Consider the following 15,094-nt stretch of genomic DNA (forward strand, 5'->3'; position numbering starts at 1 on the left):
ATTTACAAAGTGTAAAGATTATTATTCTATTAAAATAGATTAAAATATAATTTTGAAATATTGAAATTTCAACTGTTTACTTTATAACTTTAAAAAAAAAGTTAAAATGGAGACCACAGGAGACTACTGAAGGTAAGACAAAAACACTAGCTTCAGGGATTTAAAGATACATCCCACAATTTAAGTCCTGTCCAATGCCTCAACTCAAAGAAGAGCTTATGGCTGCTGCCTTATGGCATTTTCCTTTTTTTACATTTAATTTGTTTACAAATGTTTTCATACTCTTTCAATCCAATGGCCTTGATGTTAAGGCCTTGATGATGTCGATGTAGAGGAAGCGTCCGAGGAACCAGGGTTCGGAGGTGGTGATGGTGACAGCCAATAAGCAGTTGTCCACCGACTGTCCACCTCCTTCAGCACAGTGGCCAAATAAAACCAAGGGGTTGGCTGATGGATGGAAGGAAGTTCTGGAGAAGGGAAGAAAATAGGAATTTCAATTGAATGCATGTTTTTACATTTATACGTAATCTTTCTGAGAATCTGTTGTGCCTATGTGAATGCTACTTGTGTCATAGATCATGCCTGCAAATTCAGCTCGTTTTGGTCACCCAAATTGGAACAAAAGCCTACACTCTCGCTCCAAGACTACAGCTTCAATGCCCACCCCTGCTCTAATGTATATTTGACCACATTTATTTAGAGAAAAGTATAGTTTAATTAGGTCTGTCTAATGGCCCTTATGGAGACTGTAATAGTGTTGAGGTGATGTGAGAGGGAGGGACAGAGATGGTATTGAGTCAATGTTAGCTTTTTTTTTCATCCTCACCTTCAGCCGTCCCAAACGGTCTGAACCATAGAAACAAAATGTACTAGAAGGGACAAAGCGCCTCAGACCATGGCAATATTAATGGCATGTCAAGGCAAATACAGTATGTCATTGTGTGTTATAAGTGAATTGCCGATAGTTTGGCCACAGCTGGCCCTTATTACAGTGTGTCAGTGAGGCGACAGGACTGATGTCGGTTCTCAGACAGGGATTTCCTGCTGGGAATTGAAGTGTGTGCGCATCAGGCAGTAATATAGACGGTCATACCTTCAATCGGGAGCTGCCTCAGAACAGCCCGGCGTCTTTTAGATTGATTTTGATGATGTCTGTGATGGTGTCAAAGGCCTGGTTCACATCCTGTGTGTCTACAGCGCAGGTGACGTGGGTATAGATGGGTTTCTCCGCCTGCCTCAAGTTCAGAGACTCAAACTGCATCTTCACGTGGTTACTGGCATCTTCGTATGTATTTGGCCCTATAAGGGAGAGAAGAGTTTAGAGGTTGAAAATCTGACAGAGGAGTTGCTGTTCTCTTTGTATGGGTCTGGCCCTACAGAGGGAATACGAGGGGATTTATACTTCATTCAAAGTGATTTTTCTTAATCCTGTGAATTTCAGTGAAAGAATGAACTGACCGAGGATCAAGATCAAGTGTGTAACAAAATGTCTTGTTACCGAGGGGGAAGATACGCTCAGACACCACTTGCAGAATGGAGTTTTCCTTGTTCTAATGGCAACTCTGCCTCCGAGGGCAGAAACAAATGTGATTTGGTTAAGTTTAGGCAAGAAATGAGACACTATGTATGTAATTACACGTGGTAAAGGGATATGGGTTGGGTTTAAGTAAGAAATATGACTGGTTTGGAACCAAGGAGAACTACAGTTGAAGTCAGAAGTTTACATACACTAAGGTTGGAGTCATTAAAACTAGTTTTTCAACCACTCCATACATTTCTTGTAAACAAACTATAGTTTTGTCGGTTAGGACATCTACTTTGTGCATGACACAAGTCATTTTTCCAACAATTGTTTACAGACAGATTATTTCACTTATAATTAATTCACTGTATCACAATTCCAGTGGGTCAGAAGTTTACATACACTAAGTTGACTGTGCCTTTAAACAGCTTGGAAAATTCCAGAAAATGATGTCATGGCTTTAGAAGCTTCTGATAGGCTAATTGACATCATTTGAGTCAATTGGATGTGTACCTGTGGATGTATTTTAAGGCCTAACTTCAAACTCAGTGCCTCTTTGCTTGACATGATGGGAAAATCAAAAGAAATCAGCCAAGACCTCAGAAAACAAATTGTAGACCTCCACAAGTCTGGTTCATCCTTGTGAGCAATTTCCAAATGCCTGACGCTAGCGCGTTCATCTGGACAAACATTAGTATGCAAGTATAAACACCATGGGATCACGCAGCCATCATACCGCTCAGGAAGAAGATGCGTTCTGTCTCCTAGAGATGAACGTACTTTGGTGCGAAAAGTGCAAATCAATCCCAGAACAACAGCAAAGGATCTTGTGAAGATGCTGGAAGAAACCGGTACAAAAGTATCTATATCCACAGTAAAACGAGTCCTATATAGACATAACCTGAAAGGCTGCTCAGCAAGGAAGAAGCCACTGCTCCAAAACCGCCATTAAAAAGCCAGACTACGGTTTGCAACTACACCTGGGGACAAAGATCGTACTTTTGGGGGAAATGTCCTCTGGTCTGATGAAACGAAAATAGAACTGTTTAGCCATAATGACCATCATTATGTTTGGAGAAAAAAGTGGGAGGCTTGCAAGCCAAAGAACACCATCCCAACCGTGAAGTATGGGGGTGGCAGCATCATGTTGTGGGGGTGCTTTGCTGCAGGAGGGACTGGTGCACTTCACAAAATAGATGGCGTCATGAGGAAGGAAAATTATGTGAATATATTGAATCAACATCTCAAGACATCAGTCAGGAAGTTAAAGCTTGGTCGCAAATGGGTCTTCCAAATGGACAATGACCCCAAGCATACTTCCAAAGTTGTAAGGACAACAAAGTCAAGGTATTGGAGTGGCCATTGATGTCGTCACTATTATTATACAATGTAGATATATATATTAAAATATTAAAAAGAAAGAAAAACCCTTGAATGAGTAGGCGTATCCAAACTTTTGACTGGTACATTCTCATGTTTTTGTTCTACTTGACATTTTTTCTGACTGTTTTTTTGTACTACTGATATTGATAGCTACATTGATGGGAAAAAGCAGGCAAGAAAGGCATTTCGCTGTACTTGTGCATGTGACAATAACTTGAAACTAATCAGTGAGAGATTTACGCTATTTTAATTCGTTCGCCGCGTGGTAAATAAGCTCCAAACGAAAGGCCAAAAGCTCAGGAAAACAACGTTTTGCCATTAGGGACTCAGAGTAGGACTCACCATCGTAGTCAGGGAAGCAGACATTGAGGTGGACATGCTTGATTTTCTCTTGGAAGACGTCCTTCTTGTTGAGGAAGAGCACGTGGATGGTGTCCTCAAAGAACCTGTGGTTGCAGATACTGTTGAATAGGTGGAGAGACTCGTGCATGCGGTTCTGAAAACAGGAGAGGAGGGTATAGGAATGATGTATCATTATCATCATGATCATCGTTGGGCTACAAAACCGCCAACAACCTTAGCTGGCTGCAGTCACTAGCCATGTGAGGTTTGGTTGATTCATATCAGCATCTCCTGTGGTGTGGTTGATTCATATCGGCATCTCCTGTGGTGTGGTTGATTCATATCAGCATCTCCTGTGGTGTGGTTGATTCATATCGGCATCTCCTGTGGTGTGGTTGATTCATATCAGCATCTCCTGTGGTGTGGTTGATTCATATCAGCATCTCCTGTGGTGTGGTTGATTCATATCGGCATCTCCTGTGGTGTGGTTGATTCAAATCAGCATCTCCTGTGGTGTTGTTGATTCATATCAGCATCTCCTGTGGTGTTGTTGATTCATATCAGCATCTCCTGTGGTGTTGTTGATTCATATCAGCATCTCCTGTGGTGTGGTTGATTCATATCAGCATCTCCTGTGGTGTGGTTGATTCATATCGGCATCTTCTGTGGTGTGGTTGAATCATCTCCCTCTCAACTGTCCCAAGTGAGGTAGAGTCTCCTGTAGTTTCACTTTGAAGTGTGTGTGTGTGTGTGTGTGTGTGTGTGTGTGTGTGTGTGTGTGTGTGTGTGTGTGTGTGTGTGTGTGTGTGTGTGTGTGTGTGTGTGTGTATAATCACTCACCATTTCCTCGTCCTCCAGCAGCACCAGGTCATACGCGCTGAGGGCACTACAGAACAGGACGCAATGGACGCCCTGGAAACAGTGGATCCACTTCTTCCTCTCTTCTCTTCTACCGCTCATATCAAACATCCTGTCCGTCAGAGAGACACAACAATCACATCAATTAACCCAATCAATTATAAAGCCCTTGTTTCATTTTACAGGAGAGGAGCGTTCAGCAACTACAGTACTTAATCATCATGAGTGTGTGTTAGGAAAACATCCCAGCTCCTCCAGTGTGTACTTAGTTGGTGTATATGGTGAGAGCGTGGCACTTGCTAAGGTTGGTGGTTCAATTCTAGCAGCGATCACATACAAATACAAAATAAATACTTAATTTCTCTATAAGTTGCTGGTGTAATAGAGGTGATTTGAAATCACACTCTCATTAAGACATAGCCCTTACTGGCTACGTTTACACAGGCAGCCCAATTCTGAGTTATTGGCAATGGCAAAAGAGCTTATGTGATTGTTATTATTATTATTTTTTATTATTATTATTTTTTTTTTTCATTATTTTTTATTTCTACTTTGCACATTCTTCCACTGCAAATCTACCATTCCAGTGTTTTACTTGCTATATTGTATTTACTTTGCCACCATGGCCTTTTTTTAGCCTTTACCTCCCTTATCTCAGCTCATTTGCTCACATTGTATATAGACTTGTTTCTACTGTATTATTGACTGTATGTTTGTTTTACTCCACGTGTAACTCTGTGTCGTTGTATGTGTCGCACTGCTTTGCTTTATCTTGGCCAGGTCGCAATTGTAAATGAGAACTTGTTCTCAACTTGCCTACCTGGTTAAATAAAAAAAAATAAAAAAATTGGTCAAAAGACCAATTGGTGAGGGGGGAAAAAAAGGTCAGAATTGGGCTGTCTGTGTAAACACAACCGTGGAGTTGTAAAACCCAAATGCTGCTCTCAGATCACAAGGTTTCTCTTTACTGGTTACGACGTTCGGTTGTTGTGCAAGAGGTCTATGGTTCGATCGCACCAATTACACTACCTTACCTGAATTTGACCTCTTTGCAGGTGTACTATACTGTACTGGACAAGGCAGTCCGGTAGTTAGCTACTGTAGCATCACCTGAATTGGATGTCTCTGCAGGTGAACCTCTCCTCGTTAACCCCGCCGGTCGTGATCCTGCACCGTAGGATGTCTTGGTCATTGGGGGTCAAGTCAGCCACGGTGATGCGGTCAAGGTCACTAAGGAAGCTGTCGGCGAATGGCACAATCAATCAATCCAAGAATCAGATCACTAAGGTAGGCTGTAAATGTCAGAACTGTTTGTATTCATCAAACGTCTCCAAGTAGAAGTGCTGATCTAGGATCAGTTTAGCCTTTTAGATCATAATGAATAGGGATGACATGGACAAGGGGGGAACCTGATCCTAGATTAGCACCCTACTCTGAGGCAATTCATGGATACAGGCTCTGATCCTAGATCAGCACTCTGAAACGCTAGTGAATACGGGTCCTGAGTAATAACGGCAGACAGATTAACCCACTAGTGAGCGGAGTCGAGGAGCTGGTAGCCTTCAGCTGCTCTCTCAAAGCACTCCTGGATGCCAGGGTCCAGCCACAACTTCTTGATGCACTCAGCCAGCTCAGGAGGCATGGTGCCCTCTTCAGTAGAGTTGGAAAGGTTCTCCAGCTTCGTGCCCTCATCCTGGCCACACAGAAAACAACACATATATGTCAGTATAGTTTAGTATAACAGGTTCATACAGTGTAATATAATATACTGTAGTATGGTATATTATAGTATAGTTCTACACACACACCCAGCCTGCAGTACCCACCTCTGCGGCTGGTGATCCGTACTTGATCCCCAGGATGCCCATGCCTCTGACGATGGACAGAGCTGACTGCAGGATGTTACCAAAGATCACCTCTCTGTACATCACCTTCTCCTCCTTATTAAAACCACCCAGGTGGAGGATTCTGTGCAGGAGAGAAGAAGAAGAAGGGGTTGGTGTTGCTCACTTATCCAAACTGCCACCTAGTGGTATATTTGTAACACTGCGGCTCACTTTCTCACAGCTGCCCCTAGTGGTATATATTTGACACTGCGGCTCATTTCTCTCAGCTGCCCCACATTCAGTGAGAGGCTTCAGTTTTAAATGAACTCACTTCATTTGTTTTACGATGGTGCTTTTCCCCGACTCCTCAGCACCTGAAAGAAAACAAAAAAAGACACCATTTATTGACAGTTAAATGTCGTCCATTTCACGTTTCGTTACAGGGCTTTCATCAGTGACACAGACAGATAATGTATTAGAAGAAAAGTATGTGTCCTCCTTGTGGTAAAATGGCCAAACAAAAGCCTTGTCATTACATATCTGTTGACCTTTATCAGTCACATAATATGTAACATAATTACAGTTAAGTAGAAGTCCCTCAGGCCAATAATACTCTTGGACCTTGTGGCCAGAGAAACATATGCTACTTCCAAAACTGCATCCTATTCCCTATACAGTCCACTACTGAAACATAACAAACACCCCTTACTAATGTGACCCAGTTAGATTATGAGGAAGAGTGACCATAGAGCAAGAGGACAGTCTGAGGAGATCACTGACGTCTCTGGGCCTCAGTGGGCCTCACTGTGGCTCAATGGGACTCACTGAGTCTCAGACTCTTCAGGACAAAGGACTTGAAGTCACTTAAAATCTTTATTCAAAACATGTATTTGAAAACCTTTAAAACCCAAATACAATGGCACCGACCCCAACCTGTAACCTAGACCGGTGCTGTATGGCTCAAATAGCACCCTATTCCCTATATATAGTGCAGTATGGCTCAAATAGCACCCTATTTCCTGAATAGTGCAGTACGGCTTAAATAGTACCCTATTCCCTATATAGTGCAGTTCGGCTCAAATAGCACCCTATTCCCTATATAGTGCAGTTCGGCTCAAATAGCACCCTATTTCCTGAATAGTGCAGTACGGCTCAAATAGTACCCTATTCCCTATATAGTGCAGTACGGCTCAAATAGTACCCTATTCCCTATATAGTGCAGTACGGCTCAAATAGCACCCGATTCCCTATATATTCTAGTACGGCTCAAATTGCACCGTATTCCCTATATAGTGCAGTACGGCTCAAATTGCACCGTATTCCCTATATAGTGCAGTACGGCTCAAATAGCACCCTATTCCCTATATAGTGCAGTTCGGCTCAAATAGCACCCCATTTCCTATATAGTGCAGTACGGCTCAAATAGCACCCTATTCCCTATATAGTGCAGTGCGGCTCAAATAGCACCCTAATCCCTATATAGTGCACTACTTTTGACTAGGGTCTAATAGGGTGCCATTTGGGATGCTCATGGTTCTCTCAGGCAGATCAGGACAAAGGCCTTGGTGTCACTTATTTAAAACCTTATACCTTCTACTTAAACCTTTAAACTCCATACTACTACTGCTACTCAGAGAGGACCATAATGGAACGATGCTTCTCAGAGAGGACCAGGCCAGTCAGTATATAATGTCATTCTGTAACCAGGCCAGTCAGTATATAATGTCATTCTGTAACCAGGCCAGTCAGTATATAATGTCATCCTTTAACCAGGCCAGTCAGTATATAATCTCATCCTTTAACCAGGCCAGTCAGTATATAATCTCATCCTGTAACCAGGCCAGTCAGTATATAATGTCATCCTGTAACCAGGCCAGTTAGTATATAATGTCATCCTGTAACCAGGCCAGGCCAGTCAGTATATAAAGTAATCCTGTAACCAGGCCAGTCAGTATATAATATCATCCTGTAACCAGGCCAGTCAGTATATAATGTCATTCTGTAACCAGGCCAGTCAGTATATAATCTCATCCTTTAACCAGGCCAGTCAGTATATAATCTCATCCTGTAACCAGGCCAGTCAGTATATAATGTCATCCTGTAACCAGGCCAGTTAGTATATAATGTCATCCTGTAACCAGGCCAGGCCAGTCAGTATATAAAGTAATCCTGTAACCAGGCCAGTCAGTGTATAATATCATCCTGTAACCAGGCCAGTCAGTATATAATGTCATCCTGTAACCAGGCCAGTCAGTATATAATGTTATCCTGTAACCAGGCCAGTCAGTATATAGTATCATCCTGTAACCAGGCCAGTCAGTATATAATGTCCTCCTGTAACCAGGCCAGTCAGTATATAATAGTATCCTTTAACCAGGCCAGTCAGTATATAATGTCATCCTGTAACCGAGCCAGTCAGTATATAATGTCATCCTGTAACCAGGCCAGGCCAGTCAGTATATAAGTCTCAGCTCATTTTAGCTCTAGCCTGGATCCAGATCTGTTTGTGCTGTCTTGCCAACTTCTATGGTGGCATGTTAATTTACATAGATAGGAGTTCGCTATACAGCTGGCTGTTCAACTAAAACAATCTCAGCTTAGTTTAGTAGTTAAATGGGTAATTGTAGTGAAGTTGATTAGATTATTCAACAACACAGCAGTTATAAAGACCATAGACAGACATCATCCAATAGATGCCTCGTATGGAGAAGTGGTCTCCATTTAATCTACTCTAATTGGTTGAGCCCTGCGCCACTCATAGCCACAGACTCATAGCCACAGACAGGACCAGGTTACATAATGACACCCATTGACTCAGTGCCCTTCCAGATTAAGCCGATCCTCCTCTTCATGTACCCCCTTGCTGAGTGTTATGGATGGGTTTCATGTTTCCTGTGTCTTAACACAACAAGCATTATGTAACCTGGTCCTGTGTCTTAACACAACAAGCATTATGTAACCTGGTCCTGTGTCTTAACACAACAAGCATTATGTAACCTGGTCCTGTGTCTTAACACAACAAGCATTATGTAACCTGGTCCTGTGTCTTAACACAACAAGCATTATGTAACCTGGTCCTGTGTCTTAACACAACAAGCATTATGTAACCTGGTCCTGTGTCTTAACACAACAAGCATTATGTAACCTGGTCCTGTGTCTTAACACAACAAGCATTATGTAACCTGGTCCTGTGTCTTAACACAACAAGCATTATGTAACCTGGTCCTGTGTCTTAACACAACAAGCATTATGTAACCTGGTCCTGTGTCTTAACACAACAAGCATTATGTAACCTGGTCCTGTGTCTTAACACAACAAGCATTATGTAACCTGGTCCTGTGTCTTAACACAACAAGCATTATGTAACCTGGTCCTGTGTCTTAACACAACAAGCATTATGTAACCTGGTCCTGTGTCTTAACACAACAAGCAGTATGTAACCTGGTCCTGTGTCTTAACACAACAAGCATTATGTAACCTGGTCCTGTGTCTTAACACATCAAGCATTATGTAACCTGGTCCTGTCTTAACACAACAAGCATTATGTAACCTGGTCCTGTGTCTTAACACAACAAGCATTATGTAACCTGGTCCTGTGTCTTAACACAACAAGCATTATGTAACCTGGTCCTGTGTCTTAACACAACAAGCATTATGTAACCTGGTCCTGTGTCTTAACACAACAAGCATTATGTAACCTGGTCCTGTGTCTTAACACAACAAGCATTATGTAACCTGGTCCTGTGTCTTAACACAACAAGCATTATGTAACCTGGTCCTGTGTCTTAACACAACAAGCATTATGTAACCTGGTCCTGTGTCTTACAACAAGCATTATGTAACCTGGTCCTGTGTCTTAACACAACAAGCATTATGTAACCTGGAAACAGGTCATCTTACCACTTTGTATCAAGACAAGAGCTAAAGTAACAGAAGTCGTTCATTGAACTACGCTTGCCTGCTCCAGCCACCTGAGACCTTAAAACTTGTGTTTGCTCACCATCAAAGGGATAGCACAGGATTCGAACCCCGGTCAGTCGGTCACACTAACACTGTCTGCTAAAGAACACAACACTATTTCTACGGTACCACTGGTAGGAGTGAGAACACTGTGTCTCACACACACACACCTTTCCAACAGGTCAAATCAGAAGTACAGCTCAGCTTTACTCAGTAGTGTGAAAAGGGTACCGGATGCTAAAACAGTTTGTGGAGACCTCAGCGTTAGCTATTTGGCCTGGTTAGGTGTATGGAAATAGATCTGTCTATTCCAGTATCTGGATATATACCGAGACCTGTTTTTTGGATTTGATCATTAGCATTGACTGAGACTTTAAGTGGCCACATGCAGAGAGGCCAAGTGGATTACCCTTTTCACACTACTAAGCCACAGCCCAACTAAATCCTGCTGAGCCCAGAACCAATCTGAACCCACACATCATAGGTTCTGGAAGAGTGTTGTGTTGTAAAAGGGACTATGTAAAAAAATATACTTTAAGTCTGAGCCAGCACAGTACAGTTTGAATTGGGTCGTCACGGTAGTGTGAAAGGGTGAATGCTGTCAGAGGAGAGAATGAGTACACATTTCTTGACTGGGCCTGGAGTATGAGCTAAACTCGTCAGTGTAATCGGCTTGGCACCTCATCGGCAGGGTTCCATAATTCACTTGGACCTTTAGTAGTGATTATTTAAACACCTCACTGTGTCCTGCCTTTCCACTGGACTGGACTCACTGGGAGGGAGCAATGGACCTCAGGGAGCGATGGAACTCAGGGAGCAATGAACCTCAGGGAGCGATGGACCTCAGGGAGCGATGGACCTCAGGGAGCGATGGACCTCAGGGAGCGATGGACCTCAGGGAGCGATGGAACTCAGGGAGCGGTGGACCTCAGGGAGCGGTGGAACTCAGGGAGAGATGGAGCGCAGGGAGCGATGAACCTCGGGGAGCGATGGACCTCAGGGAGCGATGGAGCGATGGAACTCAGGGAGCGATGGAGCGATGGAGAGATGGAACTCAGGGAGCGATGGAGCGATGGAACTCAGGGAGCGATGGAACTCAGGGAGCGATGGAGCGCAGGGAGCGATGGAACTCAGGGAGCGATGGAACTCAGGGAGCGATGGAACTCGGGGAGCGATGGAACTTGGGGAGCGATGGACCTCGGGGAGCGATGGACCTCGGGGAGCGATGGACCTCGGGGAGCGATGGACCTCGGGGAGCGATGGACCTCGGGGAGCGATGGAGCTCGGGGAGCGATGGGGCACGGGGAGCGATGGAACTCAGGGAGCGATTGACCTCGGGGAGCGGTGGACCTCGGGGAGCGATGGACCACGGGGAGCGATGGACCTCGGGGAGCGGTGGACCTCGGGGAGCGATGGACCTCGGGGAGCGATGGACCTCGGGGAGCGATGGAGCTCGGGGAGCGATGGGGCACGGGGAGCGATGGAACTCAATGTACCTCAGGGTCTGAATCTGTACTTTAACAAACCACAAAAATCTCTTCCTTCTTTTCTAGGTTCAGTTACATATAGCTGAAACATTCTGAGAGAAAGAATATTATGCCTTGATCTTTGTGTGTTGGTTCTTAACTGTCAATGTTCAGACAAAGTGCATATTCACAGACAGAATCAGTACTCGGGGCCAGTTTCAATCAGATCAGTTTCTGCCAACATCTGCATAGCGGTTGTTTTGATGGTGTCGGAGGTGGAACTGAGCTGTCAAATCCACATGCAGCTCCGTTGTGGTAATAATGAGGATTTGTTTACATAGCAGGTTAGCATAATTAATGTGGCAGGTTAGGGTAATTCATGTGGCAGGTTAGGATAGTTAATGTAGCAGGTTAGGATAATTCATGTAGCAGGTTAGGATAATTCATGTAGCAGGTTAGGATAATTCATGTAGCAGGTTAGGATAATTCATGTAGCAGGTTAGGATAATTCATGTAGCAGGTTAGGATAATTCATGTAGCAGGTTAGGATAATTCATGTAGCAGGTTAGGATAATTCATGTAGCAGGTTAGGAGAACTAATGCAGCAGGTTAGGTGAATTAATGCAGCAAATTAGGAGAATGAGGTAAAGGTTAGGAAAAGGATTAGGTTTAGGCTTAGCTACAACGCTAGTTGTCAACAACTGTTGTCTCCGGCACGGCCATTAAGTCGCAATAATAGAAATTCCATGCAGACTTGTTTACAAGTCATCTACACTTTGATTAGGCTGATAGAGGTCCTCATTATTTAGCCTGATAGAAGTCCTCATTATTTAGCCTGATAGACGTCCTCATTATTTAGCCTGATAGAAGTCCTCATTATTTAGCCTGATAGAAGTCCTCATTATTTAGTTGAATGATTTTCAATTTGAGTGTCATTATTTCTATATAGCGTACACTTTCTCATCCTGAACTTCTAATGCGAGTGGGAGCGAGTGATCAATCAGATCAAGCATTAAGCGATAGCCGACAACCGAATACCTGATGTTCTGGCGGTGTCAAAGGTGGAACTGCGTTGGTAGCTGCTCACCGATTTGACAACTCTGACACCGTCAAAACATCAGCTATGCGGGTGTTGGCTATCGCCGGTTGACGCTTTATCTGATTGAATCTAGGCCTTATTGTCTGTGTTTGATTAAAATGGGACCAGAGAAAGAGTATGATATCATTTGATGGAATATATTCAACACCAGAAAGATTAAATGTGAAAATTACAGATGTTATCTCAATTTCATTTGAAATATATTTTGTCCTATCTTGAGGCCAGGTTTTCAGAGGAACCAATCATGTCGTATTACATTATGCCCCTCCCCTTTCCGATGTGGTCCCTCCTTGCTTCTGGACGGCAGTTTAATACAAAACCTCAACCATTGGTGTAAAGTACTTATTAAGTAAAAATACTTTAAAGTACAACATAAGTCGTTTTTTGCTTATCTGTACTTTACATTACTATTTATATTTCTGAAAACTTTTACTTCACTACATTCCTGAAGAAAATGATGTACTTTTTACTCCATAAATTTTCCCTGACACAAAAGTACTCGGTACATGTTTAATGATTAGCAGGACAAGAAAATGGTACAATTTACACACTTATCCCTACTGCCTCTGACCTGGTGGACTCACTAAACAGAGAACATCCCTGGTCCTCCCTACTGCCTCTGATCTGGTGGACTCACTAAACAGAGAACATCCCTGGTCCCCCCTACTGCCTCTGATCTGGTGGACTCACTAAACAGAGAACATCCCTGGTCCCCCCTACTGCCTCTGATCTGGTGGACTCACTAAACAGAGAACATCCCTGGTCCCCCCTACTGCCTCTGATCTGGTGGACTCACTAAACAGAGAACATCCCTGGTCATCCCTACTGCCTCTGATCTGGAGGACTGACTAAACAGAGAACATCCCTGGTCATCTCTACTGCCTCTGATCTAGAGGACTCACTAAACAGAGAACATCCCTGGTCATCCCTACTGCCTCTGATCTGGTGGACTCACTAAACAGAGAACATCCCTGGTCCCCCCTACTGCCTCTGATCTGGTGGACTCACTAAACAGAGAACATCCCTGGTCATCCCTACTGCCTCTGATCTGGTGGACTCACTAAACATAGAACATCCCTGGTCATCCCTACTGCCTCTGATCTGGTGGACTCACTAAACAGAGAACATCCCTGGTCATCCCTACTGCCTCTGATCTGGTGGACTCACTAAACAGAGAACATCCCTGGTCATCCCTACTGCCTCTGATCTGGTGGACTCACTAAACAGAGAACATCCCTGGTCATCCCTACTGCCTCTGATCTGGTGGACTCACTAAACAGAGAACATCCCTGGTCATCCCTACTGCCTCTGATCTGGTGGACTCACTAAACAGAGAACATCCCTGGTCATCTCTACTGTCTCTGATCTGGTGGACTCACTAAACATAGAACATCCCTGGTCATCCCTACTGCCTCTGACCTGGTGGACTCACTAAACAGAGAACATAACTCATCCCTACTGCCTCTGATCTGGTGGACTCACTAAACACGACATGCTTCCTTTGTAAATTATGTGTTAGTGTTAGAATGTGCCCCCTGGCTAAAACCAAATACTTTTAGACTTTTATTCAAGTAGTATTTTACTGGGTGACTTTCACTTTTACTTTAGTCATTTTCTATTAAGGTATCTTTACTTTGAATTAAGTATGACAATTGGGTACTTTTTCCACCACTGACCTCAACCAAATCTCTGAAATCACATCATATGTCACAACAAATATTCTGTTTATGATTCCACGGTAATTTAGCTGAAATATTGCCTTTCGGTTCCTTTATGAAGAGGAAACCAAAACTCATGGGGGATTCCAACGTTTCAGCCATTCGGCCAAAACGACCTTACGAGTTCCAGACAGGGCTACCTCATCACAAGAGCATATTTCCTGAAGCATCTCCGATACATTCACACCAATGGGTTGATTCACTTACCCAGCATCAGCACTTTAACTGCCTTGGACTCAGCCAGCTCCTTCTTCAGCTCCTTGGCGTCTATCCCCTCCTCTCCCTCCATCTCCAGATCCTCAGGCTCGTCCATCGACATCTTGGTGGTTCGTTGTCCTGGGTGCCTCGCTACACAGAAACAGGTTTGTAGTCACTAAACGTGCTACAACAAAACAAGAAAATCTCCTACGGGACGAATGATTGACAGGTCGTTGAGGTGATTGAAGACCCGTTAGATTATCAATAGATGTCCTGATAGAAAGACAATGAGTTGTTAGGTAGTAGGTAGACTACTGTTCAAGGGATACTAAGTCAAAGTGTCGCTCCTCTGCAGCTTCAGAGGCTAAATATCTCTGTGGTTTAAATCGCATGTCTTACAACATGGAAACACCAGAAGCCAAATCCTATTAACACAGCTAATTAGGAGTGAAAAGACCAACGCAGGCCCAGTTTGGTTACACTAGGGTCGGTTGGGGATTTGGGATGGAGAGATGCTCTGACTGTTGATCCATTGGAGCCAGGAAAGTAGTTGTTTACGGACACCAGAGAATGGCTCTTCAGGACTTTTGTTTAAGATTTATTAAAGGGGACTTGTACCTCCATTTGAGGACTTTAAAATGCATTATATATAGCCATTGAATCTCGAAGAGTATAACTTAATGCCTCATGAGCTTGTTGTTTAACTCCATTGATTGTTATCA

General features: G+C 43.5%; 1 protein-coding gene across 1 annotated transcript; it reads right to left on the reverse strand.

Annotated features, from left to right (window-relative positions):
• Window positions 1-96: 96 nt before the first annotated feature.
• On the reverse strand, window positions 97-14,729 carry LOC139417409 (guanine nucleotide-binding protein G(t) subunit alpha-2-like). The gene is made up of 9 exons (XM_071166683.1): window positions 14,382-14,729; window positions 6,263-6,305; window positions 5,932-6,073; window positions 5,638-5,798; window positions 5,216-5,344; window positions 4,088-4,217; window positions 3,248-3,401; window positions 1,094-1,299; window positions 97-467 (listed from the first exon to the last, which is right to left on the reverse strand). The coding sequence occupies exons 1-8, from the start codon at window positions 14,491-14,493 to the stop codon at window positions 1,112-1,114; spliced, it is 1,059 nt and encodes a 352-aa protein (XP_071022784.1). The 5' UTR covers window positions 14,494-14,729; the 3' UTR covers window positions 97-467; window positions 1,094-1,111.
• Window positions 14,730-15,094: the final 365 nt, after the last annotated feature.

This window comes from Oncorhynchus clarkii, chromosome 9 (genome assembly GCF_045791955.1).
Source record: "Oncorhynchus clarkii lewisi isolate Uvic-CL-2024 chromosome 9, UVic_Ocla_1.0, whole genome shotgun sequence".
In the NCBI taxonomy this organism is placed as follows: domain Eukaryota; kingdom Metazoa; phylum Chordata; class Actinopteri; order Salmoniformes; family Salmonidae; genus Oncorhynchus; species Oncorhynchus clarkii.